Source organism: Trichoderma breve, chromosome 1 (assembly GCF_028502605.1).
Source record: "Trichoderma breve strain T069 chromosome 1, whole genome shotgun sequence".
Taxonomy (NCBI): domain Eukaryota; kingdom Fungi; phylum Ascomycota; class Sordariomycetes; order Hypocreales; family Hypocreaceae; genus Trichoderma; species Trichoderma breve.
The window spans coordinates 4,725,522-4,752,517 of NC_079232.1; the positions used below are offsets into that span (position 1 = coordinate 4,725,522).

General features: G+C 51.1%; 8 protein-coding genes across 8 annotated transcripts; 2 read left to right on the forward strand and 6 right to left on the reverse strand.

Annotated features, from left to right (window-relative positions):
- Positions 1–558: 558 nt before the first annotated feature.
- On the forward strand, positions 559–1,958 carry T069G_01410 (uncharacterized protein; the record flags this gene model as incomplete). The annotated part of the gene is made up of 4 exons (XM_056168620.1): positions 559–581; positions 700–921; positions 985–1,789; positions 1,848–1,958. The coding sequence occupies 4 exons, from the start codon at positions 559–561 to the stop codon at positions 1,956–1,958; spliced, it is 1,161 nt and encodes a 386-aa protein (XP_056033936.1).
- A 705-nt stretch (positions 1,959–2,663) lies between these two features.
- T069G_01411 (mitochondrial k+-H+ exchange-related domain-containing protein) lies at positions 2,664–3,631 on the reverse strand (the record flags this gene model as incomplete). The annotated part of the gene is made up of 2 exons (XM_056168621.1): positions 2,664–3,039; positions 3,198–3,631. The coding sequence occupies 2 exons, from the start codon at positions 3,629–3,631 to the stop codon at positions 2,664–2,666; spliced, it is 810 nt and encodes a 269-aa protein (XP_056033937.1).
- A 2,163-nt stretch (positions 3,632–5,794) lies between these two features.
- T069G_01412 (h-type lectin domain-containing protein) lies at positions 5,795–6,406 on the forward strand (the record flags this gene model as incomplete). The annotated part of the gene is made up of 1 exon (XM_056168622.1): positions 5,795–6,406. The coding sequence occupies one exon, from the start codon at positions 5,795–5,797 to the stop codon at positions 6,404–6,406; it is 612 nt and encodes a 203-aa protein (XP_056033938.1).
- Positions 6,407–7,161: 755 nt separating this feature from the next.
- Positions 7,162–10,476, reverse strand: T069G_01413 (putative serine esterase (DUF676) domain-containing protein; the record flags this gene model as incomplete). The annotated part of the gene is made up of 2 exons (XM_056168623.1): positions 7,162–8,897; positions 8,961–10,476. The coding sequence occupies 2 exons, from the start codon at positions 10,474–10,476 to the stop codon at positions 7,162–7,164; spliced, it is 3,252 nt and encodes a 1,083-aa protein (XP_056033939.1).
- Positions 10,477–11,920: 1,444 nt separating this feature from the next.
- T069G_01414 (IBR domain, a half RING-finger domain-containing protein) lies at positions 11,921–15,020 on the reverse strand (the record flags this gene model as incomplete). The annotated part of the gene is made up of 4 exons (XM_056168624.1): positions 11,921–13,106; positions 13,181–13,693; positions 13,757–13,819; positions 14,143–15,020. The coding sequence occupies 4 exons, from the start codon at positions 15,018–15,020 to the stop codon at positions 11,921–11,923; spliced, it is 2,640 nt and encodes an 879-aa protein (XP_056033940.1).
- Positions 15,021–17,946: 2,926 nt separating this feature from the next.
- On the reverse strand, positions 17,947–19,302 carry T069G_01415 (lactonase, 7-bladed beta-propeller domain-containing protein; the record flags this gene model as incomplete). Its single annotated transcript, XM_056168625.1, has 3 exons — positions 17,947–18,282; positions 18,349–18,811; positions 18,908–19,302. 3 exons carry the CDS (start codon positions 19,300–19,302, stop codon positions 17,947–17,949), a joined length of 1,194 nt encoding a protein of 397 aa, XP_056033941.1.
- Positions 19,303–21,056: 1,754 nt separating this feature from the next.
- T069G_01416 (phospholipid methyltransferase domain-containing protein) lies at positions 21,057–24,132 on the reverse strand (the record flags this gene model as incomplete). The annotated part of the gene is made up of 3 exons (XM_056168626.1): positions 21,057–21,128; positions 21,190–23,852; positions 23,931–24,132. The coding sequence occupies 3 exons, from the start codon at positions 24,130–24,132 to the stop codon at positions 21,057–21,059; spliced, it is 2,937 nt and encodes a 978-aa protein (XP_056033942.1).
- Positions 24,133–25,810: 1,678 nt separating this feature from the next.
- T069G_01417 (eukaryotic translation initiation factor 3 subunit G domain-containing protein) lies at positions 25,811–26,843 on the reverse strand (the record flags this gene model as incomplete). The annotated part of the gene is made up of 3 exons (XM_056168627.1): positions 25,811–26,035; positions 26,110–26,749; positions 26,815–26,843. 3 exons carry the CDS (start codon positions 26,841–26,843, stop codon positions 25,811–25,813), a joined length of 894 nt encoding a protein of 297 aa, XP_056033943.1.
- Positions 26,844–26,996: the final 153 nt, after the last annotated feature.

Sequence of the window (26,996 nt, forward strand, 5' to 3'; positions counted from 1 at the left end):
GTACAGTACAGTCAGCTCAGCATCATGCCCACTACATACCACCTGGACATATGTACTCGTACTATCGTCCCCATAAGCTCTGGAATCTTTGTAACCACGGTGCTGATCCCAGAATGCCCTCCGATTCGCCCTTGCGATCCTCTCAGAAAATCCATCCATACCAACAGCTGTCCATCAAGCCACGACCCCTTTGCCATCGACCCACCAGCCCGGCAATTTTTGCTTTAGCGCCCAAGCCACAGGCCTTCCTCGGCGTCATTGGAGCCTCATAGACGCCGCTTTAGCACAGCGGCCCCTCCAGTCTTCAGCGGTGTGCGCCCTGTAAGTGCCCGACCGCAGCGCTCCATAGCAGTTGTACCGCTAGCAGAACTCCGTGCGTTCTCGCTGGAGCTTAATTTAGTGGCACTACGCACTGCTAGACCTTGCAACGTTCGGGAGAGCAGTTAAGTTCTCCATCTTCTGGCCTTTTTGGAATCTTGTAGTCTCTTCTTCTTTCAAACCTTCATCACCGCCGCTTCAAATCCTCCAGTCTCGTCGCCATCCGATACTCCCGCCAACATGTTCAACTGGGCAAAGCAGCAGTAAGGATTCCCCCGTCGGGCCCCCAAGGCACAAGCCCCGCCATTCTTCCTTGTCCACCCCTCCAAGGTTTTAGCAAAAATCGAATGACGATTGCTAATGGAAAGCTACTCTCATCAGGCTGGCCAACGTCGCCGGCACCCAAGAGCCCATCTATGGCCCGTCTGCCATCAAGTCCGTTGCCCAAGAGGCAAAGGAGACCAACACGCCGTATAGCGAGCTGACCAGGGCCGACCACACCTGGCTGGCGCTGGACAAGACATGCGTCGAAAACCAAGTCTTTTACTTCTTTGCTGAGAATGGCACCATTGCCATGGCCCAGGTCATCTACAGCAACGTTGCGTATGATGCGTCCCGTTGCCATGATATCGATCTCATTTTAGCTGACTTTTCCCCTTGTTGAAGCGGCCTCAAAGTTACCTGCCAGTTCAACGCCAAGATCTTCTCCCGTGATCCGGCGAAGCCGCACCTGTGGTGTTCGAACCCGCTTAGCAACGTCGCCTTCAACGAGGACAAGACGTCCTTCTACGCCGATGACTGCGCTGTCGAGCTCTCCGAGGACGGTAACTCTTACACAATCAAGAGCATGAACGATGAGAGGGCGCTTGTCAACCTCAAGGTTACCAGAGCTGCCCCCGGCTTCCAAGCCGGCAAGACGGGTACTTCGTTGTATGGCACAGATCTCAAGAACCCTTGGGGCTCGATGCGCCATGCATTCTGGCCGCGCTGCTCAGCTGAGGGTACCATCACTACCAAGGAGGGCCCAGTGGACCTCAAGGGCCAGGCCATTTACATCTACGCTCTGCAGGGCATGAAGCCGCATCACGCGGCCGCAAAATGGAACTTTGCCAACTTCCAGGGCCCCAGCCACACTGCCGTCATGATGGAGTTCACCACCCCTCCTTCTTACGGCAACACCGTCGTCAATGTCGGCGCCCTTGTCAAGGACGGCGAGATTATTGCCGTTAGCACCGAGAACAACAAGGTCACGCACAAGGCCTCTAAGAAGGACGCCACCAGCGATTGGCCTGAGCCCACTCAGGTTGAATTCTCATGGTCAGCATCCACCAAGGACGGCAAGCCTGTCACGGCTGTCATTGATGCCGCCCTTGGCGACCGCGTAGACAGGGTTGACGTCATGGCCGAGGTGCCCGGATTCGTCAAGACCATTGTAGCTGCTGCTGCTGGAACGAAGCCTTACATTTACCAGGTTTGTAATCCGATCTCGTTATTTCTATTGCAAGGCTAACTCTCTTTTTTCTCTCTAGTTTGCCCCCAAGACCACCTTGAAACTCAAGGTTGGCGATGAGGAGATTTCTGAGGAAGGTCAGCTCTTCACAGAGGCCACCTTTATCTCCGACCTCGCTGCCTCTGGATAAACATAATAATATTGCGTTTTTGGAAAGAAATACAAATACAGGGCTTTTTGTAAAGAACTGAATGATTGATTGAGACATGTTTGGATACAACCTAATATGAAACCGGCGTTGGAGAGAGGTTATAATACTACTAATCGCTCGTTTTTTTACATTTGCTTACGCGTAATCAACCAGCACATTAATTTTGATATATTAGGGAAAACAAAGAGCTTACCTTTTATATAATGTGTACTGAAAGCAATGAGTGTACCGGGGTTGTGGATAGTTGTCAATTCTATTTACCTAGTTCATGTTTATTTGGTACTGAATCTTGAGAACGCCTAGTGGAATACGATTTGCAAATGCCTAATAACTAGAGGGGAATAAAGCTCAAAGACCAGGAGAGTCCTCTTGCATATATGATAATATAAAGTAGGGTGTATAAGATGACGCCGTATCTGTCTCACGTCCAGCTATAACCCCCTTAAAAAGCGATGCGTTACATTTTATATAAACCACGCCCTCCCTGCCGCCAGTCTATTCGAATCCCGTGTATATAATCCGTCCCCTTTCCCCCGGTAGGTGTAAAACCAAAAATATCCCATTGTTGTTTTCATCAAAGCCCGCCCGCCCATTGATTTTTGACTTCATTGACTCATATCAACATTACAAATTTCTCTCTCTCTCTCGCCTTGTTCTTTTCTTTTTCATGATTGTTTGTCTTTTTCATGATTGTTTGTCTTTTTCCTCGTGCGCTTGCTTGTCTTTTTCTTCAGGCGCCTTTTCCGTCTGCTCTTGCTCCTTGCCCAACGCGCGCTCGACCTGCCAGATGGCCCTCTCGAGCTCAATCTCGACGGCGGGCAGGTCGAGGGTTTCGGAAAAGTCCTGGATCTGTTTCTGGGTGATGAGCATCTGCTCCTTGCCGGCGGGCTCGTCGGCGGGGGCCTGGCCGTCCTTTGTGTATAGCTGGTCGAGCTCTTTGGAGGGGGCGAGGTGGAGGAGGTTGTTCTGGAGCAGCCATTGGACGTGTTTGCCGCCGTTGATTGCTCGCCAGTGAGACCAGGCGCGGTAGACGAGGTAGAAGAAGGGGAGGTTGGGGACTCTGTGATGATGTATATCTTGTCAGCCAGAGTTGCTCTTATCTCTTGTCTCTTCATGTCTTTCCTCTGCTTCTTCTCCTCTCGTTTCCTCTCCTCTCCGCTATTGTCTCGTCTCCTTTCAATTTCTTCCTCTCTTATTTCTTCTCAAAGTAAAACTTACAGAGGTACCAGCCCTAAAGGCGCCGTGATAGGCATGCCCACAAAGCACCATATCAGCCTCTGCCGATGCAGCGCCTGCCTCTCCGTCGCTAACTTCCGCACCACCCCCTCAGCCTTGTGCTCCGGAATCGCAGCCGGCGGGAACACCAGCTGGACGGCATCGCGGCCCCGCAGCTCGTCCTCACGGCGCCGTGCCGAGAGCGGTGGTACGGACTTGAGCCCCCACTCCTCAAAGGGAATGCGCCGGAAGGCATGGTTACCGTAGTCGACGACTTTGCGTTGCCATCCGCGCTCCATCTTCTCCCACTGCGCCCACTTGCGCGCGGCGAAGGCGGCGCCGCGGTCGATGAGGCTGCCATCGTGCGAGGCGGCATTGAGTTTGTTGGCGTAGAGGAGCGTTCGCCGCGTGGATACGGGGAGTAGATACAGCCTCATTGTGGGCGTTGCTGAATAGTCGTCGTTTGAATTGAGAGAAGGAGAAAAGAAAAGAAGGGGGTATAATTTCTATCAGGAGCTGTAGCTGGGAAGAAGAAAACGGATCCAGCTCGGGAGATAGATCTGGATCAGCTAGCAGTTTAACTAAAGACGTCACAAGCGGGTCAAGACACTGCGCCGCAAGCAACCCTTCAAGCCCATTGACTCCCTCACGGACGCAGAAAAATACAAGACGCCCAAAAAAGGAAAATAAGAGAAGAAGAAATATCCAGAAAGTTTGAGAGAGGGGGGCCAAAAGTTGGCATGAGGAAGAAAAAAATAATCGCCGTAATTCCTTGCATGTAAAAAAGCTGTATGTGATTTGACAACTTAAAAAGCTATGAGAGCGGCTAGGCCTGATTAGGGATTTTGCTTTTTCTGAGCCAAATGCCGGCGGGCCAAACAGTGACGCACATGGGCATCATGGCGGGCTGCTATTATTGCTTCATTTTTGGTAAGATGGGATGGCCTGCATTGCCCGGAGTGTAAAAATCGGCAAGAAACTTGGAAATTACTTTATATTCCGAGAAATGAAGTCACCTCCTACCTAATTGGGTGTCATCAGGTAATCCCAGTTACATATCACATTTTATCAGGCTTAATGGCTAGCATCACAGTTTAATATTTCAGCACTCACCAAATCAATTTTAATATAAAAAATATAAACTCAACAAGTCACACATCTGGTGACAATTCTTTTTTTCTTTTTTTTCTTTTTCTTTTTGATATCTCTGATAAGAAAGAACAATACTCACGCATAATTTATTTCTACGTCCGTCTATGCTTTCGATCTCCAACGTTCGTCGACTTACCTACCCTATCATCAACTCAGAAAATTTCAAAAGCAAGAAGAAGGCTGTCCAGCCCTCATGTATCAAACTTGCACACTTGCAGACATCAGCGAATGGGCGGATGGTTTAGTGGTATAATTTTCCCTTAGCATAGTGCGACCTTCGAGTTGCCTAACCGCCTGGGAAAGGTCCGGGGTTCGATTCCCCGTTCGTCCATAGTTGTTTTTTTGGCTCTTTTTTTTACACTGCTACCACTATATATATTCCCTCGCAAACTTCAACTGTCGATTTCTCTAACTTCTTCGCTCAATTAACTCTACACAATTAGATAATTACCACAGAAGAAACCAAAATGAGTGTCCGCTTTTTTTTAGTAGAACGTTTCTCTTTGCGCGGACCTCTCCTGTGGCGCACCGTGGCTAATACATACCGTGCGCAGCTCCAAGTAGGTTATACCTCTCGGGATAAAGGTCATAGTCAGAACTGGAACTTTTAAGGCATAACCATATATTGTTGCCTACCAGTCGGCGGCAACATAATCAGTCAACCCACAGCACTAAGAAAAGCCAGAACAGGCTCATTTTACTGACGGGAACTTTATAGCCTGCCGCCTTGCAGCATAACGTAATTAATGGTCTGGTCCAATAACCTTCGCCAGGTAATTGGATCGTTAAAGCGGAATGTATTTGCAGCAACCTTACGCAAGCTTGGAAAATTATGACAAACCGATTGAGATGGCACTGCCCTAATCTAATAAGAAGAGCGTCATCGGCTGGCATAATATCATCACCTATATTCAAGTAGTTACCTGCAGCTTGTTAAGCCACAGTTGCACGTACCTCTGGTATCTACTTAGGAGGCGGTGTTATATACGGGGAAGGCCCTATATGTTTTGATCTAGTTCAGTATTAAAGCGACACTTAAAGGGTTCAATCATGGGGTCTGTAATAATAAGTGGTCAGGCAGGCAGGTAATAGTATCGTTTTCGAACTAAAGCTTGGAGGAGGAAAAGGTCTATTTTATGTGCCGACCCTTGAGGGTATAGGGGCCGTTTCCCCGCGAAGCCCTGACTTCCCAAGTAGGAAATCTCAGGCCATCCAACGACATGCAATCACAGAGGCGCCGCTCTGGTGGTCACGAGATCGTGTGCCAGATAATATGTCCCTCAGGAAACCCCGCTTTGGCCAACATCCCATAGGCGTTTACGGCAGAGCCTAAGTGAATGATCAAATAAATAATCGTCAATCTGCATCTCCTAAGATAACAGGAACTGCTCTAGCTGACCATCTTATACGCTGTCTTCGCAATCGAGAAACATACACGGGCTATGAAGATGCCTTTAGGAGATCAATCGCCACAACAAGAAGACGATTACTTGACCATGAGTTCAGACGACACAGTTCAGTTCACCGACATAGGCTCTGATGCCGGTAATCGTGGCCCGAGAGAACGCATCTTTGCCCAGCCTCCGGTGACAATCAATGTGTTTGGTGCTGGCGCAGTAACTACAGGGGGATCTGACATGGGGCATACTGCTGCTACTATCACTACTAGTAGTACTGGCATAACCGGTAGCAGTGATTCCGTTATTTCGCGCCTGGAGAGCCAAATCGCAGTTCTATCATACAAAGTCGAGCAGCTTGCTTCACAGATCAACTCAGCGCAGCCACAGCCTGGACTTCAGGTTGACAGCGGGATGTGGCGGCGTACAGAGGGGGTTCCAGCATTACAGCGTATCACCTTTTCGAAGAGATTTGAGTCGGCGCCAAGGGTCATAGTGGGTATATTCAAAGCGGATTTAGATTGTAACAAGAACTTCAGACTCAATGTGTACGCATCAGCCATTGATTCGGAAGGATTCACTATTCATGCCGACTTTTGGCATGATACGATCCTATACGAATGTGGGGTCTCATGGGTAGCTATAGGAAATGGGAAGGGATAAGTCACACAGGTTACATGTTAAACGCCGAGAACTTGGGCTTTAAACAGTACATGACGATTAGAGGAAGCTCGCACTGTATTAGCCACAGCTTCACGACAGTGGTCCGTACGGAGAGAAACTTTGCATTAAAAAAATACTCAGACACTGATTTTGGTTTCTACTGTACCCCTAGTAATTAATGTGTTTATATCTGGAGAAACCCATGGTCGAGTTTTGCGAGGGAATACGGTATAGAAGCAGCTGAAACACAGCAGAGTTGGCCCAGGACAGGGGTCTGCAGTAAATAGGAAAGGCATAATAAATAGTATATAAGTTGAATATCGTCCAAAAACCTCCACATACGACCATAGGTAGTGGAAAATTCGGGGTCTCGTCTGCTCCCCCAGAGACAAGCCACTAACCGGCAGATTAGTAGTTGAGTGGGAGACCATCAGCGAACACCGGCTGTTGTATGTTTTGTTTTTTGCCCTCTTTTTCTTTTGGCATCGACACTCTCCAACACGTCGATGTTTGTTACCTTTCTTTCATTGTCTGGCAAACAGACCGGTTTGTTTCTCATCACGTATATCATCCAACAAAGACTCGCCCAAATTTAATAAACCTGAAGTATATTTTCGTATCTCCAAAGCTCCAATTGCTACCCATCCGCATCTACCGTCTACTTATACCAAGGGATGCCGATGCCATCTATATCGTACCTGAAAGGGAATGTTTTCGCTGCCTCTCCTCCTGCGTAATGTGTAAAATCATCTTCCTCACAAAGACCCTCCTGCCGTTGTCTTCGTAGGACTCTTGCTTCTCGCCTTCATAGCCCCCTTACCAACAATCTTCTCCGTCCAGTTCCATGATGAAGGACTCAGTCTCCCGCCCTGGCTTTCCTTTGTTTTGTCCAGTTTCTTGTCGCCCACTGCATCATTAATAAAATCGAATTCACTCTCATTCTCGCTACTCGCCCAATCGCGCTCACTCCACGACATTGAATCTCCTCTATCGCCCTGATGACTGTGATTCGTCAGGGAAGTCCGATCAGTATCTTGTGTCCTTGGCAGGGGAGGCACTTCGTCGAGAGCTTCACGGGCCTCGCTCGCATTTGTCGGCTCCGGAGCAAGACCGCGGGCTTGCCGCATAGACACCGTCTTAGTCTCGCGACCATCCGCGCCAGGGGGCTGACTGATGTCCAAAGCCCGCTCGCCCATGTACTCGTCCTCAGTGCGTATTCGTGCAACGGCTGAGTCGCTAAAGTGGGCATCAACCAAGTGCTTGACGACCGGCCAACCGTAAGCGTTGGCAAACATGCGGCGCACGAATATGTTGTTGTGGGCGTCTGGTTCCAGCTTCACAAGCACCTTCCGCCACGACAAATCCTTGTGGTATCCGCGCGAAATCTTTTCCTCAACACGCATGCTCGAGCCGTCAACAACCTCGTTAGGCTGTTTTTCAGGACCCGTATGTGCAGTGTCGTCGTAGTCTTTTGTCGAGGCCATTGAATCTTCGTGGTTGATTCCTGAATGCGGTGTCGACGAGCCGCTGCCGCCGGGCGAGAGCAGCGACGAAGACGAGGACTTGAGCTTCATTTTACTAAGCGCAGAAGGGGTTCGCTTCTTCAAGGGCGGCGCGGGGATGTCCGTCGGATGATATACTCGATCATGAAATATTGTTCGGGGCCGCTTTGACGGATCAACGAGCCACTCCACATCCGGAATCTTGGGATTGAGTAGGTCTCCAGCAGATTCAAAGAACGTAGTCCTTGGCGGTGCCGTCAGGCCGTCTGTATCGTTCTCAAACTCGTGCCCTGCAGTTGCCTTGCCGGATTGTTTGCCCGTCATTGACGAATTGGAGCTGTCGGCAGTGCTAGAAGCATCTCCACCATTCTTAAGTGTCTGACTCCTGCGCAATATCTTCTTCTGCTTCTCCGTCACGGGTTGCTCTTTTGGAGGGTCGTTGCTCCTAAATAAATTAAAGAATCCGGTGAGCGGAGTGTGAAGCAGGTTATCTCCCGGGCTTTCCAGTGGCTCATCTGCAAATACCGCCGGAACAGAGCGTAGGCTAGCCCGGTCGTCTTCGGCGATAGCATCGTTGGATGGCTGCGGCACTTGATGGCTGTTGCTGTTGTCGCCATTGTTGGTGCTGCCATCACCATTGGGGGTCGTAGCACCCGAGTCTGTCTCAATGTCGTCCGGAGGAAGCTGCAGCTTCTGCCGCGATGATCCCATGTTGGCACCTGTGAGCTCGGCCCATCCAAAGCCTACAACCGTCTCGACGAGACCGGCTTCTCTCCTTGCTTTGCCAACTCGCCCTAGGCCCTGCCAATCCAAGAATAATAGGCAGCTTGTGCGTAGCGGAACGATGCCATCATTGACCACATTGGAGTAGACTGTTCGGTTTCGAAATTTCTTGAGGGCAGTGTGAGCGGGCCCTGAGGGTAAGATTCGTAACAGAGGTTTGGACTCGGGCTGTGATTCCCCGTAGACCTTCTTGTGGGCAGATTCGCCTAGGTTACTCACAATGGCACCCCAACCGCTTCGTGCAATCGTCGGTGCTCTCCACGTCAGACCTAAATCCTGCCCTGTCCTCCCCACGAGACCAAAATCGAGCGCAAACTTGACATAAAGAGGGTTCTCGTTGCTCAAGCCTAAGAAGGGCGTGGCCAGAGCGATGAAATTAATAGGTCTTATGAGGTCGAAAAATCGTGGTGAATGCTTTTGTATATATGCAATAGCGTAGGTCTGAACAAGGCCGCCTAATGAGTGCGCGATGAAGCTGATGCTCGTGACCTTGTAAGGCCTCCGAATTAATTTATGGTCGTTCGCCTCCTCCGAGTCGGGGGCCTTGACGATGGTGCTGTGTTTGTGGGCTTGCATAAGGTCGTGCGCCCCCTGATCGCCTAGCCCGTGGGCAAACCCTTCGAAAGCGCCTTTTCCTCCTATCGGTAAGAAGGGCTGGTCCGGGTATGTCATAGAGAGAACATATCTCGCTAGCCTTTTGCCAAGGTACTTGATCCCCTTCTCCGTCTTGGTGGCGTTCCCAGAATACCCTCGCACAATGACCTCTTCGTCTTCATCCTCATCATCCTCTTCGCTTCCTGCCGAAGAAGCACCGTCTTTTGCCTTGCTGGCGTCGTCGGCATTAGCTTCGGCCTCTGCACGCTGCTTTGCTCTTCTCGCCTTGGCATCAATCTTGGCTTGTTTTGCAGCAGCGTCGATGCTCTCTTTCATGAACAACATATCGGCGCCCAAGTTACTATGCAATCCATGCGTTAGAATGACAAGGTGAATCTTCTTTTGTTTTCGTGGAAGAGGCTCGTCTTCGGTTTCTGCATCGCCGGTCTTAACCATGCTCTCCACTGGTTGGTCGGCAGTAGGCCGGTCCTCAACCCTCTTATCGCCGGCATCATCCCACACCGGTAACCGGGGCGTGTTCCACAAGGTTGCCGTATCTTCTACCTTGACATGGACCGCTCTTGAAAAGACCCCGCGAGGTTGTCCCGGATGATGCCCGTCCTTGGCTCCAATGCTCTGCTGATGGTCCACTAGCTTTCCCGGTTGTGGTACCTGGGCCTGGCCGCCTACCACCGGGACCGAAGAGCTCAGGCTCAATGACTTTTGTTCTCTCGCTACCAGCAGCTCGTATCCTACCGCCGCCGATGTGGAGAAGATGACCTGTGACGAGATTTCGATGATCCAGCTCACGCTCTCGGAATCGTGCTCCGGGCCGTTGCCAAACGTGCCATGGCTTCCCGTCCCCGCCGCCTGCCGTATGTCTTCCGGCACGACAAGCTGACACTCCCATGAACCTCCAGCTTTGAGCATCGGCTCGAACTCGGGGACGCCATAGCGGCGCGGGCTGGGGAACTTTTCGTTGGGGTTAAATTTGGCAGGATACGTCGCCACGCTCAGGGTATATGGGCCGTGGACAAAGGCCGCCCGCAGGGCAATGTTGGACGTGTTGCGTATTCGTACATATAGCCGCTCTGGAGACGGCAGGATGCGGTCTTGTGAGGGGGCGTAGGTGACGGTGTAGCGGACGACCTCGCCAATCTTGACGCTGCCAGTCTGGTGGATGAGAAGCATCTTTCTCGGCTTCCGGGCAGCGCAAGGCCCCGCCGCTCTGCCGCAGTTGCTTTAAGCCTTCAGCTGTGTGTTTCGCTTGTTTCGCTCGATCGATCGTTCGTCCGGTCTCGTTTCGTAGATGTGTATCCAAGGAGATCAGGCGATTGCAACGCGGTCCTCAATGGGCTCCTGTAGGTTCAGTTGGAGATGGAGTGGAGGAAAGGAGAGGCAAGATAGTGGCGGCCCCAACGACAGAAGGACGGTGTTGGGATTTGGACGTATTAAACGTCACATTATCCTCTATCCCGGCACCCTATGCGAAACGATACGACAGTGCACAGGTCGACAAGCCAAACGCTCATTTGAAGGGTAATTTAAAGATGTGCATGGGTTAAGTGCTAGGGAAGAAGAAAAAGGGAATGATTTGAAGGTGGGTTGATAGGAGATTGAGAGTGGCGTACTGCGTACTTCTGCATTGAAGTTGCGAATGAAGAAGAAATGGGCCGCTCAAGATTAGGCTGGCGGCATGTGCAGGGCGACGGTACCGGCGGACGGGGTACGTAGTACGAGTACACGTCGGTATCTGGGGCTCGTAAAGATTCGCCCTGCGTCGGTACCAGGTACGTAACGCCACTCCTTAACGACAGCTATTCGTTGCGCTTATACTACTCAGATACGAAGTGATGCCAGTGTCTCCATACACAGTCAAGGTACCCAAAGAAACGGATCTGTCGGGAAACCCGTTTTCCCGTGGATTCGACGCTCTTCAGCAATATGACGCTACTTGCATGACGGCGCTGTCGAGTCTCCCAAAAAAGACGCTGTGACACCGTAGCTGCCGTCATCGAATCCAACGGCCCCCCTTTAAGCATATCCTTTCGTTTTCCAGAATTTTAGCGTGCTAGAAACGCCTCGTCTAGGTCTTTATTAGCCACTCACGCCCAAGCAGGGCATCCGGCACGAGGCTCGTTTTGATTCGATCTGGGGCGTCTGTGGCGTCACGCGACCGGGCATTGTTCAGATTGGCATGTGAATGGAAGACGCAGTGTTCATGCGCTACTATCCTGGCTTCCCGGCGCAATACCACGACTATTAAAATGAAGTGTTGGAAAGGGGACATCTGGATTGGGCAGTGGGTCTCCTGCTTGTTTATTCTTATAGAGATTTATGCTCCAATACAAGACATTTATCCTCAGTGATTTTTGGTGGAATGCGCATCCTTTCAAGCCTTTATTATCTGCTGTGGTGTTGAGGGGCACAAGAGCTGACTGAATTGGCAGAAGATAATGGCCAAAAAGAGATGCGCAAACGTTAGTACAAGCTCGACCAAGAGCATCATCTTTAAGATCACATCTCATTTGTCAAATGCATGAAATGGTCAGATATATTCATAGGTGTCCAAGCGTTCAGAAACCAGCCAATCTCAGTCTTACATACTTGGAACATTCACATAGTAGCGGGTTGCCTATTCATCAGGAAATCCTGGTTCAACAAAACTCCTCCACTCCGACACCCGATGCGCACCTCGGCCATACCCCGTCAATCCTGCCAAAGTCGATGACTTGGGTCTCTCGCGCTCTTCTCCACTGCGCCGTGATCTGCGCCGGGGAGAGGGAAGCTCGGTCTCAGCAGTCTCCATTCCGTAGTAATACGGGTCGTGAACTGACCGTGGCGTGGTGGTGTACGCATTATCGTAGTACGCGTCTCCTGCAAAGGGATTCGGCCTCATCAATCCGGGCGAGGGCATCGCCGGTATGGGGGCATAGGCTGGCGGTGGTGGTGCAGAACCTCTTCCCATCGCGCCAAGAGCCATACCAATTCCCATATCTGGAGCGTGTCCAATGGTAGCATCTCTTGGGTGCAGTACATGGGGTCGCATAGCTGGGGCTGGAGCTGGAGGAGATGGCCCTCTCGACCGGCGTTCTGGGCGGTTCTCTGACAACCTATCAGCCAGACGCTGTTCCATTGAACCACTGCGCTGCGGACCCCTGGCACGGTTGACCCCGGAAACGTAGCTGTTGTAAGGCGCCGGCGGCTGTGCGGCTGAGGCTGCGGTAGGCAAAGTTGGCAAGCTTGTTCGTCTATAATCTTCCATCTGGTGATGCTTGCTGCCGCTGAGCCCAAAATCCATCTCATCCTCATCTTCTTCAGGCGTGATGGGAGCAAAGGGGTTCTCGCGCTCTCGTTCTCGCTCCCAATCACGATCTCGACCACGATTCCGATCACGCTTTCGATCTCGGTCACGGTCACGGTCACGGTTACGATCATGATCACGATCACGGTCATAGTCGCGGTCATAGTCGCGGTCATCTTCTTGCTCATCGTCGTGCTCATCTGAGACCTGCAGTCTCCTTGCAAATCCAGCATCACGCTGCTCTTGCAGCCGGCGAAGGTGCATCTCCTCGTCGTAAGTCTGAGGTTTTGATCTTGTTGCGGGCATCGAGGAAGTGGGCCTTGAGTAGGATCGCAGTTCTTCCATAGAATTCGGCCTATTAGCCCGGAGAATCTTCCTCAGGTCTTCAGTGGGAATGTTCAAATCCTGAACTTGGTTGTTTTCCCATGGATTAGTTCCATTCTCGTAGTTGAACCATGGACAGCTGCAGCCTTTCCATTTAGTGCCGCATATCATACAGAATTCAGCTCCGCATCGGCTTTTCACTCGGTGTTAGTAACTGAAGGAACTCATGGGGTAGGACCGTGAGGAGTAAAGGAGCGGCCGGCTTACCAAGTCATATGGTTGCATCCTTCTTTGAGTTCAACCATTGATTTACACTTGTAACATCTCTTCCAACCCTCCTCCTTTGCTTGATCGAGGAATCTGTTCGTTTCCTCGTCACGTGGACACTCAGTAGAGTTGTGCCATTTACCACTGCACTTTGGACAAACTTTGGTCTTGCAGCGACCGCAGCGAGCGACTCTTCTACCATCTTCTCCTCGATAAAAGCTAGTTGGCTTGATCCATTCACCACAACGCTTTGATGGGCAATAGACTCGGTTTCCAGTTGAGTACTCAGCAAACTTGCGGTTCCAAGTCATCTTGAAAGCATTGTCGAATAGCTTATCCACATGTTTGAGTGGGATATGACTTTTTGTGCAGCAGCGTGGGGGCATGTGCTGCGGATCGTGAATCGACATTTCAAAGTTGCGCTTCATGCAGGCATTGCACATTCGGTGGCCGCACTTCAGGTCCGCTCCCTTTGACGACGGAGTATCCTCCATGCATATGACGCATTCAACCCTTATAGAAGTTAGAATTCAATTTCCACTCTGCCAAAAATGAGACGGTTTGTTCATGTCTTACCCTTTTCTTTTCTCCATCTTAGATTGCTTTTCAAGTTTGAAGAATTTGTCTGGCGATGAAGGTCTGGACCTGGAGGCCGGCCTGGAAGCAGGCCTGGAAGCAGGCCTGGATATAGGCCTGGATATAGGCCCAGAAGCAGCATTGCCAAAAATATTCCCCAAGATACGAGCGGGTCCTGAAGTCGAGCCGTTGAGACTGCGAACAGACCGCATGGTATTAAGTGATCTTCTAGGATCTCGATCCTCGTAGGCCGATTCTGCCGATCTATACCCTACACCGTCTCGTCCAGTTGATGTTGCTCGTCTAGCCAACTTATTATTGGAGCTAAGTTTGTTAACTTGGATTCAAAAAAACACGGCTGAGAGATATATCGGAAGAGAACAAACCTTTTTCTCGAGGCAACAGGTGGCCGTGAACCTTCAATGACATGCGTCAACTGATAGCGCTGAGCCTTATGGGCTGACTCGCTCCTCTCACGGACCCTGGAGGATTCTCGTGTATGCGAAGTAGAAGGCACTTCACTGGCTGAAAGCGGAGGGTCAGAGTCCCGCTCGTCGTCGGAGTAATACCGCCGTGGTGTAAATCTCTTTCGATAGCGGTTTCTATCGCTTGAAGAATCGAGATATTCATCACGACTGGACAGGTGCTGTCTGCTATGACGTGACGAACCGTCAGGTGGTATCTCCTCCACCTCGAGGCCATGATCGTCATCTTCATCGCCGCCGTACGACGAGACGCTCGCTGATCTGTGTGTCGAGGGCTCGGAATATGCACCAGGCATTAATCTGCGACGAGGTTGGTTTGGGGGTGAAGAGTTCCTCCTTGTACGGCGCGAAGGTTGCTCATTGGCAGACTCATCCTCCCCATCGTACGAGTCCATCAATGTGCCCTTTGGGCGACGGTAGGCATCCGAAGCAGCCCTAGCAAGCCCTGGTTGCCATGGCGGAATTTTGGAGCGGCCACCATTCGCAGCGGCGGCGGCGGCAGCAACGGCATCAGCAGCAGTTGCAGGTACGGTGGGAGTGGCGGCGGCGTCTATAGCTTTGGAATTGTTGGACTCCCTTCTGCGCATCGTCAGCTGCGGCAGCGACGGTGCTGTTCCCAGGTCCAGACGTCGTTGTATTTGGACTGTACCGCGGGTATGAGGCTGCGGAGCTGCATCGTTGGCCTTCTGATTCCAATCGCTTGGTTCGCCAGGTCTGAGTTTCCGTCGTCCAGAGCGGACAGTGGCAGCACCAGGATCTCGACTTGATTCCAACCGCATATTGTCTCGCTTGGAGAGAAGAGTCACAGCAATCTACTTACTTTGACTCTTGCGTCTAACTCAGCGTCCGACTCTCCCGCCGTGCTTATGTGTCTCTCTATATGCTCGCCACCACAGACAGCAGCGTTGGTGTTGATTCGGCTACCGCGCACAGACAGCAGCGGGGAAAAAGAAAAACGGGTGTGAACCAAGGCACGTACGCACGCTCACGAAGACAGAGCACGAAAAGGGCGCTGAATCCAACGAGTCCCCTTTTGGCTCGCTCTGAGTCTATCAAGGGGCGGAACAAGAGAGGGGAATTAGAAAAAAAAAAGATGGTGCAGTCGGGTTATGCAGGAGCGATCGAAGCCTCGTGGGCCAGTCAGGAACGTCCACGCTGCACCAACTATTGCATCCCACAATATTCTGATTGGAGTTGAGGGGTCACAACGTGCATGACCACCTTTGCGAGAACGCCGTTGGACAAGACCCCAAGAGGCACTCGGGCGGAGGAAAGAGAGAGATGCCGCTGGACTGGAGATGGAAGTACACGAGAAATCAGGGACAGAGGAATGGAGAAGGTTAAGGGAGGAAGACAAAAAGAAAAAAGAAAAAGAAAAAGCCGCGGCAAGGAAAATGCTGCCTTGCGTGGTAGGAGTAACAGATTGGGCTGCTAGGACTTTGGGCGTGTGTTTCACTGGCCCGCCTTCGCCCTCACAGGTTTTGTCGTGCAAGGGGACTTTGGCCTGGAGGATGCGCCTGGGGAAGAAGGAGTCAAGGCCCCCAGATAAGCCGGCGCTTTAGAGTCTTGATGGACGTGGCGGCTGAAGCGTGAATTCTTGTCCGCTTTGGAAACGGGGACACGGAACCTGCGTCTGCGAAACACGCACCAAACAAAGGATGCAGCAGACTTGAGCGAGCCGGCGCTTGCTGCGCAAAAAGAGGGCGGGGGAGAAAAATGTAGTGGGATGAAGTGACAAAAGTTGGGGGCCTTGAAGACCTTGGGGTTAGACAGCGCGTGTAGCTCGAGCAATATTTTCATGCAAGGGGGAGGAGATGCACGCTGCAAATGGGGAATCTTCAAATAGTAAAAAGAAAAAGAGAAACAGGCGTGTTCTTGAAGAGATCAGGAAGATCAAATGGCGGTGGTTGGCATTGCATTATTGTGGTAAAAGCTGGCTGGCGAAACAAACATCACGTGTGGGGTTGGAGGGGAAAGGCGATGGGAAGGTGCTGCCTGCCAGTCTAAGGAATTCCGTGCTTGCCCATGAAGGCTCGTAATATTTTGGTGTACGAATAATGGAGTACTGGGATACTGGGATACGATACAACTCACAAGATACAACTCACAATATCCCAGCAGCCTCGATCTTCTAGCACCAGTTTTCTTGCATTATCACCAAACCCAAAGATGCATGCGATGAAGCGCGCACACTTCACCTTGCATAAGCCGCTAGACACTCTGGCGGAAGCGAGTAGCGAATGCATGAACACACTGTGCTGTCTTTGCCAGGTACCTCTTCGCCTGCATCTCGACTGCATCTCGACTGCGTCTCCTCATCGGCCTCTCCTCGAATCATCCACCAGACAGGCGGCTCGTGACTCTCTCTAGGCTGTTGCGGCAGCCTCCCTGTCCGCAAAGCGGTAGCATGACCTGACTCTCTGCCCCTGTCAGTCCTCGATGCCTCACACCAAGTTGTCTCCTCAGGCTGCCTCTGACTCCTCCCTGCAGCTCCTCATGAGACACACTCGACGCCCTCACGTGGAGATTGGGCTGTCGAATCATCGGGCTTGAAGCTAGTCTGCGGCTCGGCCCCCTTGCGGCGTCGCTCGCCCGGCCCGTTGCCTCCACCGGCGCGTACAAAGCATATACTTTTGCCGCCAGGTCTTGGAATCCGGTGCCGAAGCCACGGCACGGGGTAAGATCAAGGTTGGCTATAGAGAATTGGGGACTTCCATGATGAGGTGCATGAGAAAGCAGCTCTTGTTTTTGACATACGCAGAAAGCTTCTCCTGGCCATTGGCGTTGCAATGGCGAGAGAGCATTAGCGGCCTGCAAGCTGCAGTGTGTAAGAGGTGGCATTGGTGGTATTGCCAAGGTACATTACCGGAAATGGTAAAATCCCCAAAGCGCCACCGGGCATCCTTTTCGACCCAAGGCCACTTCAGAGGAGATGAGAGAGAAACCCTAAACCTCATTCGTCTATACTAACAGTGAAATGCCCTGGTTGTATCTAGGTACAAAGATAATGATTTATCCAAACAATTGCTGTCTTGCAATCAAAGACCTCACCAATGACTCTGAGAATCGAGTAACAATTGGTGGGTCGGACCGAATCACGCAGCCTCTTTAGCCGCCGGGGTGGCCATACACACCAGAGATTGGGTGCATGATATCCAATATCAATATAGGTATATATGCAGTGCCATACCCTACGTGCATGCGCTTGTGCCTGTCTACATGAATACCTATGCAGTAGTGCTTCCGACGCATACACGCAAGGTACCTGTTTCACGACGACTGATAAAGACGCAGTCGTGCATCCTCAGAAGACATCTCAGTGCAACGCTATTTCACGTGCTACAAGAGTATCATTGGTATCGTGACTAATACCCACTTGGATGCTTTGTAGCGAAGGGAGCAATGACGCTAGAATCAGATTGGATGAGAATGAAGACTTCATTGAGTAGGGACACTGATTGGCCGAGCGACATGGCAAGTTGCAGCGCAAACGCGCAGCCTGAGCAAATCATTTTGTGAAAGCGTTGATGTCACATATTTGATCTTGTTCAACACAATAGATGGCCAGATAACAGCATGAAGTTTTCTTTTACTCAATTATAAGCTATATACAGTGAGTCATATACACAGAGCTCATCCCATCATTACATCACATCAGAAATCGAACAAGCTAAATCAGCCAAAGCCTCCTAGATAGCCCATCTTTTACGCAAAGATGGCCGAGGTAATCTGACCAGCGATATCCGCATACGCCACAAAGCCGCCCAGCAAGCCAGTTTCGGGGCAACGGTCGACAAAGACAACGCGGCCGTCATCCTGAAGGCCAACGGCGAGCAGGTTGCCCTCCTTGTTGATGGAGAACTGACGGGGGAACTGGCCGCCAGCAGGAACGACTTGCAGGACCTGGAGCTGGCCAGTGGCAGCGTCGATCTTGAAGTTGATGAGGGGGTCGGAGGGGATGGTGACTGAAGGGTTGTCGAAGTCGGGGATGGTGGTGCTGTTCTCAGCGCGGGAGGAGACGATGAGGTAGTTGGTATCAGGCTGGCAGTATACATTAGCTTGGTTTCATCCTTTGAAGGCTGGTGTTGGTTGAGTCATTGAACTTACAGAAACAACAACCTCGGAAGCGGCATAGCTGCTGGGCTCAGCTGGGCCTGCGCCGTGGCTGGGGATGTTGAAGATCTCAGTCAGCTTGATCTGACCATTGGGATAAGTAACGTCATATCCAATGATGGTGTTGCCCAGCTCAGTGACGAGGTAGGCGAAGGTCTTGCTGCCCTTGACGACAAAGACCAAGTGTCGAGGACCAGAGCCAGGCTTGACGCTGACGGGGGTGATGTCCTTGAGAGCCAAGGTGTTGGGGTCGAAAGAGTAGAGGTGGATGAGATCCATGCCCAGATCAGGAACGAGCAAGAACTTGCCCGTGGGGTCGAGGACCGCCTCGTGAGGGTGAGGGGCATCTTGACGAGAAGGGTCGGCAGGAGGGCCGGTCAGCTTGAAGTTCTTGGTTTGAAGGAGCTTCAGCTTGGCAGGGTTGGAGACGTCCCAGGTGGTGAAGGCAGAGCCACCACTACAAAGAAAACCACGGTTAGCTTTTTGCATTGATTGATTTACAATATCCGTCCCCAAACTAGTGGACTCAATCACTCAATTGATGCAGACTTACTAGTGAGCCAGAGCCAGACCGTGGCGGTTGTTGCCAAACACAACGCCGCTCACAGGGCCATTGGCGGTGCTGACCTGACCAAGCTTCTGCAGAGTGCCACCAGGAGATGTCTTGAAGGCAGTCAGAGCACCATTGGGGGTGTTCAGGCCCTCATTGATGCAGTACAGGATGGAGTCGGGAGCATCCAGAGTCAGCCACGAAGGGTTGTCAGAGCAGCTCTGGGACACGGCAACGGGGCTCAGCTTCTGGATGCCCGTGTTCTGGCCATGCGTGTAGTTGAGCGTCGTGACGGTCTGGGAGTACGAAGAGACGTAGACCAGGCCGGCGGAGGCAAGGTTACCTGCGCACAACAGCGTTGCGGCGAGGCTCTTCTGGAGGTTGCGGCGGCTAGGCATTGTGTAAGTAAGGGTGATGCTGTGATGCCGACAAGGAAGCTCAATTGGCAAAGACGGAAGACAAGTAATGGACTGGAGACAAGATTCAGACTGAAGCGAGCTTGCAACAGAAAAAAGAAAAGAAAAGGGCGAAAGAATCTGAGACACGTCCGGGCACTATTTATAAGATCGGCATTAAGCTTCTCCCCGCGTACAAGGTTATGAGAGGGCGATCAATACAACCACAACCCCCCAATTGATTCACAACTTTTATTACCCCAACACTTGTCAGCTACACACCGCAGATCTTTGTCCTGCTGAAAAACGACACCTGCATGCAGAAATTACATGGTATCAACGGAATATCCGTGACTCCAAAAATCATCGCGGGAATCCCCTGATGACGAATAGGCATTGTTACAGTGACATCGGCTGCCTAACTGGGAAGGAGGAACAATCAGCTCGAAAGCCGCTGACAAGGTGGGGGCAAGAAGGTACCTACATTATTTGGGGGGCTGAAAGCTGGATGCCCTATTCTTTCACAATGGAAGCATCTTCTCGCCTGAACTTTCAGTGCTGAAATATGTATGCAGATATTGCATTTTTAGGACAACACATGTTCTAGCTTCAGCATTGGCATGCTACGTAACACTTTGGAGCGGCCTAAAGCTGTGTCGACTTTACTAACAGTCGCGTATTGCCAAGAATACAGGCCCAAATCTGTCAGCCTCTGCGGAGAGTGTGGATCTTGGACTGAGACAAATCGATCCCAAGCCGAGATGGCACCAGATGGGAATCAGCTGTCAAGTCAGTCAGCTCGGCTTCTAGACCTACTTTAGATGTGTCTTGCCAGCGTTGGAACAACTGGAGCCTCCGAGCTGACGGGCTCACCGAATATCAAACACGAGCATCACTTGTTGTATGTGCCCTATCCAGCTAATTTTCTTCCTTCACAAACAGCTAACCTCTTAATGCCATTCTCTGTAGAATCCAAAGCCAAGCAGAACACCTTCTATCATCACCATCACTAAGCCAAGATATCAACACCACAACCTAAAATAAAGCAAGCATCCCCGTCACCGCCGGTCCCGCATCCCGCATTCGGGCCTGATCCCTCAGCGCTACTGCCGCCTCGTCCCTAGCGTTTCAACGCACCGCCTGTCCCGGATCTCGTGTAAGCCATAGTCGAGACTCTGTTACTACATTACGCTACATCGTGCCCATTTGAAAATCTCTTCATAGCTGAATACCTATATTCTATATTCAATTAATTGGCATCCATGTATATCTAGCATCAGGACATCAAAGTAAACCCCTTCCTGACTTCTACCCTGCATCTCCATCACTACTGAGTACAGGTTGTCACGCAGAGACAGCTCATCCCTCCACTGACCCCCACCAAGCAATTCATCTTCTTCGATATCGCCTCGGCGGGAGGCATCCGAAAAGCCGTCCTCATGCAAGGCACAATTCTGTGGGGGAGCGGTGACAGTTGGGAGCATCCTATCGATATGTGTTGTTGAAGAATTCCCACCAATCTCAAGCGTCACGCATGTAGGATACCAAAGTATGGCCAGCAGCCTAGTAGCGCTCATCATCTAATGCTCTGTACCTCTTCATTGTTGCTTCACAGATTTAATTTTCTTTATTGAGATGTGTCTATCCTATCACCTTTACCTCATATCCTGACGCCTTTCTTGGTATCATAATTTTCGTCCATCTTGCGCCGCCATCTATATCATTCCAACAGGTATTCCGTGCATCCAAAATGTTCATCAAATTTTCACGGGCGTTTCTTCGTTTGCTGGTGTTGTAGTACCCTTCGAGTGCGACATGCTGTATGGTGCCTAAAGAAAGAAGGATTGTTAGTTTGCTCTGGCTGCAGACGGAATAAGCAAATCGACTTACCAAAACCTCCTTGGCATTACAGATTCTCCATGCCAGTTTCCTCACGCTGCGGTCCGCAAGGACGACAGCTGGCGCAAATTCGACACCAAACATCTCCCGGATAGCGTAAACAATTCTCTTGGCGTACTTGCCATCTCGCTCCACATGGCTACCAAAGCTCTCATCGACGGTGCTCGGCGCAATATCGTCATCTCGATCCAGACAGTTCTGGATAATGGGAAGAAGAGCCGACTCGACAGCTTTAGCATACAACGCCTTGGTACCGACATCAACGTCGACATCTTCTTCGTCAAACTTGCTAATGCGGATTTCAAAAGGTTCCGAGATGCTCATGACCGTGTGACGTCCATCATGATGGTATCTAAACTCAAAGACACCTTGCGTCCACCATAGCTTATCTCCCTGGAAAACGACCTCGCCTTCCATCATATCAGGGTCCGAGGGATCAGATTTGGCCACGACATGTTCCTTGACAGTAATGCTGGTATTTGCCATCGAAGCATCGTATGCACCAGTGCATGTAGGTGTCCACCTTCCGAGTGACGAAACCTCGGTCGTGTCTCGAAGGCGATTATCCGTTACCATGTAGAGGCCAATCCAATCTTCTTTGCTGTGGTTGGCAGGCGCTCGCCACCTGACTCGTAGAGGGGCACCGTATTCGAATGTCTTCGTCTTGATCAGCTTTGGGAAGCGTCCTGAGAAGCTCTCTTTACCAGTGGCTCTTTCATCAACGGCCGATTGAAGGGAGGGAGTTCCCTCAATAGTGAGTGAATACTGCTTAGGATCCAGTCCAGCTAGGTCGGGGGCAATTCTGGTAATCGTGAGGCGGGCAGGTGCTACGTTGAAAAGAGCAGATGTGTCTCGGACGATGGTCTTAACACCAGAAGCAAACTTGGGGCGGGCACTATCCAAAAACTCTTCGACAAAGTGCGACGTTTCGTCCAGTACCTTGTCCACGCTTTCCTGCCATACCTTGACCGGAGGCGGTAATGATCGCTTGATGAATTTGGTGAGACCTGCCTCCTGTCGAATGCTTCTTCCATAAATCTTCTGCATGTGAGGTCGTTCGACGAATGCGATGACCATGACATTCAAGATTTGCGTAACCAGAGCAGTGATAAAAATGCCTCGGCTCCAGGTGATGAGAGCAGCACCCCAAATACCGGCAGTTCCAAAAACTCTTTCAGGGTTGTTGAGAAACCGGTAGATGGAGGTGTATGTAAGCTTGGCTTCATGGTCGAAGAAGAAGTCGCCGCAGAACCAGCCAAACTCGCCCAGGGAATCGTATACGCTGAAAGCGGTCCACAGCTGTAGAGCAATCAAGCCAGCTCCAAGCACGTGCTTGAAAAGAACCAAGCCGTAACCCCAGTCCTCCGGAAGGTTGTACATCTTCCAACAGGCTGCGATGAAAGATGTGTTGCACATGATCATGCTGATATGGTACATGGCTTTCCACTGGCGCCAGGCTTCTCCAGCACTCTCGCCATATTTGAGAAAGTGGCGAGTCCACATCTTCGTTTTAGATTGTTGGTCCAACACGAAGCCGAGGCCAGCGTGATACCACACCCGCCACAAAAGTGCGTGAGCAACGAAAATTGCTTTCCAGAAGGATGTTGCCGGTGTCGCAAGTGTAAGGACCGCAACATAGATTGGCAGAATAACGACAACACAGTCTGGAACTCGGAATAAATCCATGTTGTGCAATCCAACAAGATTGTGCACCGGTGCTGGCATATCCTTCAGTGAGATGGAGGCGGATCGAGTAAATGTATCTTCTGCGGGAAGATCGAAAGCCACGGTGGGGGTGGTTACAGGGCTTCGATTTCCAGCCTTTTCTCTTGGGGCAGGAGGATTGTAAATCTTGTCGATATGGGGGTTCTCCACTGACACAAGGAATGCAAACTGGGCAAGGTGGGCGAGGATGGAGATGAAGAGCACCTCGTAGCTGGCTGCCATCATCGATATACCGTAGTATCCGGCGTAACCAATCGAATACATGGGATGGGGCGCCATCTCAAAGACACCGTCGAATGTGAGATCCTGATCGATAAGATAGAAGAAATCTCCCCAGTACCAAGCAAAATCCTTGACAACGCGATGCGCATCGAGCTTAACCCAGAGATTGAAACCGACCAGTGTGATACCCAAAAGCCAGCGGGAGCTTCCGAAGAGGATACTCTCGTCTTTTGGTGTGTGGCTACAGACAATGGCGAACAGACAGTATGACACGAAATCACACATCAAGATCAAGTCGACGACCCTTCGGAAGACGAGCCAGGTGTTGTATTCAATGGGAGCCTTCTCAAACTCGTAGTCTTCAGGGATCTTGGCTTCGAGCTCTCGCTTCAGCAGATTGTACAGCCATGGGCGGGGATTATTGCCAGTGCTCGGATGCTCGAATAGCTTCCATTTCTGGGCCCAGGTGATCAGGCGCCGGTGATGGGATTGGATATGTAGCAAGATGCCGATGCCAACGTTGTAAGAAGCTCTCCAAAAGAGGAAAACAGCTGCAAATACGGGGCGCTTATACCCAGCCGGAAGGAAATATGCTGCTAGGATATGCAATGCCAGAATAGCCAAGACGAGAGCGTCTGAAAGGTTCTTGGGCTGTCGCGGATCAAGGAGCTGTGAAACCATGTCATGCGTAGTCGGCACAACGAATACTATCCCAATTGAGGGGCATTGATTAGTTCCATGGCCTGTGTGAGCCAAAAACGGTGCGATTTGCCTTGGTCACTCACCTGTGCCATCTGGTGTACGACCAAAAGTCTTCTTTTGCTTGCCAATGTCACCATCCTGGGTATCCTGGCCAGCGCTCTGTGGTTCCATTGGCGCTGGACGACCAGGGCTGACGCTCCCACTTCCGCCGTCAGACGCATCATCGTAGAGCTGCCGGTGCCGCAGCTCAGCACCTCCAGCCGAGAGGTCGGCGGCCGTGCTCATGGTGGACGGAGTTGAGGATCGTCCGAGTGGGCCCGAAGTGACAGAGGTTGAAGAACGGAGAGGAGTAAGAGAGTAAAGAAGCAGAAAGTTAGGAGCAATTGGGAGCTTGTGGGCTATTTAGATGAACTTCTGCATAAACTCGGAACGTCCAATCACGGGCGGCAGGACAGATTGTTGAGAAACGGCTGCAGGGCCCTTTCTGGGTTCGTTGATTGCAGGGCGGAGCCACCAATCCGGAGTCTAGAAGCGAGCTGATCTCCGGGCTAATGTCGAAGCGCAAGTGATGTTCAACCCGAGGTGCCTATGAATAGCGTCCCGTGTCACCTTTGGGAGGTAGTAATGTTTTTGATACAACAAGCGGTTGACGCTTGTCGACGCAGACCGAGAAAACGGCGTTGTTGAATGCCGTTTTGTGGTTATTTTTCCTGTTGTTGATGTTGAGAGCGAAAAGGTGAGAAGACGGCGGAAGAGGCGAGAAGGCTGCTTAGGTGTCTTGTGACCTCTGCCCAGCTCTGGGAGGCGCCGTTGCTACCGAGCAACATGCCAGTGTGGAGAGACACCTTAACGCACTAGAATGGCTGCCAAGTTGATGTCAATAGTGGGGGGAGCCACTGGAATCGTTGGTAGCCCCCTAACGCAATCGCTGCTGTCGGCTAAAGCAGGCACATTAGTTCCTTACTGTACACGAGCCTAAGGGGAAGAGGCGGTGCTTTTAAGTTCCATTGGCAATTATCCTTTAACGGCGAAGATACTGATGATAAAAGGGGGTACGAGGGTATAAGAATTAATATAGCCGATGAGGTGAAGATACATAATTCCTTAGATGCCGTGAGAGCGCAGCAACGTGATTTCCATGGACTGCGCGAAGTATCGGGACAAACTGAGATAGAGTCGAGCCCACTTCTCCAGCAAAATGACGAATGCAGCTAAAAAAGACTTGAGACCAAAAGTCAGACATGTGAAAGTCGGAATCCTGGTCTACGATACGCTGTTCGATTGGTGCAAGCACTCCACATTTGCCCAACAGATGGAAGCCCCACCACGGAGGGCTTCTCACCACACAAGCGAGATTTACTCTGAGCGCGGAGAAACGCTCAATGCTTGAATACAGTAATAAGCTCTGTTTGCTACTTTTATAAATCAATGTCTAAGAGTATCTTGTATAAGTTATCTCAGCGAGCCTTATCTACAGGCTGCCTTCTTGTTTGAATCTAGGTAGGTACCTCTTAATAGCTTTAGTTTTAGCCACGCCGCTTTTTCTCGTTGTACCTCTCCAATCATGACACAAATTCCCCTTGCCTTAGTATTCTGATGATCCCACTCAGAAGTTTAAAAAACCTATATTCAGCTGTATGTACCCAGTAGTCAGTAGAAAGTATATCTGGTCAATTGTTTGATACGCCACAGATACACCAAGTTTTATTTACAGATCTCCATGGCAACCCAAGTTACTTGTGCATATACACTGAAACTTTCATTGTGGAAAAGATCTACACATTGGTGACACAAACGAAGGAACTGTAGGTATATAGTAGGTGACAGTATGGCAGTCATGAAAACACTCAAAAATGTTCAAGAAGGAGACAATCTTAGCTACTTCAGCAAATAGTCATAGCAAATGCATTACCATATCTTCCTAACCATCCCGCAACAAGAGAAAACAAGGGCTTTTGTTGTTTTACTGAGCCTTCTTGGCAAACTCGACCCTGAGAATGAGATGCTTGAAACCAAATCCGTCCATCTTGTTGCATGCCGTGACAGCGTCGCTGTGGTCTGCGAAGCTGATGAAGGCGAAACCCTTGGCCATACCAGTTTCCCGGTCCTTGGCAAGGAAGACTCTGGTGACACGACCGAAACGCTCGAACATATCGCGCAGCTCTGATTCCTCTGCCATCTCTGAGACCTGTTTGGAAGGAAAACATTACCGTTAGCAAAAAATGACATCTTTAATAAAGGGGGCTCGAGTGACAAGCTTACGTTGGTGACACGCAGTGTCGCAAAGTCGTCCCTCTCGCCGTATTTTGATCCGCCCATGCGCTCTCCGGCAGCTCCTCCCGCGCCACGCAGAGCAGGCGGAACGTATGAGCCCTTCTTCCCAGACCCGGCAGCGCCAGTGGCAGCGGATAGATCCTCCGCCATACCGGCGGGCGCATCTGCGCCGCTCGTTTCTCCAACAGGCGCCATGGTGTCCTTGTAGGGACATCTGGCTGTAAAGTGCTCGCCATTGCAGATACGGCACTTGACCTTCTTGTCCCTGAGCTTGTCCTTCATGGCCTGGGCGTTCGCGTCGGCGCCCTCCTCCTTGGAATCCTTGCGCCAGGAGACGCTTGGTCGGAAGATGATGTTCTCACCGACGGAGGTGGTATCGGGGGCAGGTCCCGCGGGATCTTTGGCGCTCAAGCCGAACTTGGCCCACGTTTTCCGGTTGGCGACGCGGGGGTTGACTGTCTCGGTTTGGGTGACATAGCGAATCCGACGAGTGGTCTTTACTTTCTGGCCCTGATCGTTGTATCGGAATGTGATGATGGTCTTGGTACCATCTTTATTAGAGATGGTCTGGGGAGGCGGAAGATCAGAGGAGACTTCCTCGATGTCGTCGTCGTCGGCCCAGTCGTGCCTGATTTTCGCAGTGGGGTTAGCGAGGCTTTGCAAATGAAGTTTCCGAGAAAAGAGGCCACTCACTTGGCCTTGGGCGGCGCGGTGGTAGCCATGATTACTGCCTGCTGTGTAGCACCAAATTCGTCGATTCAAAAAAGCAATCTGCCCTGCAGTGTAGTCGACGTGTGCCGCGTCGCTGGAGCGATTCTACAAGGACGGATTGTGAGCGTGGGGTTTGCCGTCGAAACAATCCAGCGAATTTCTCA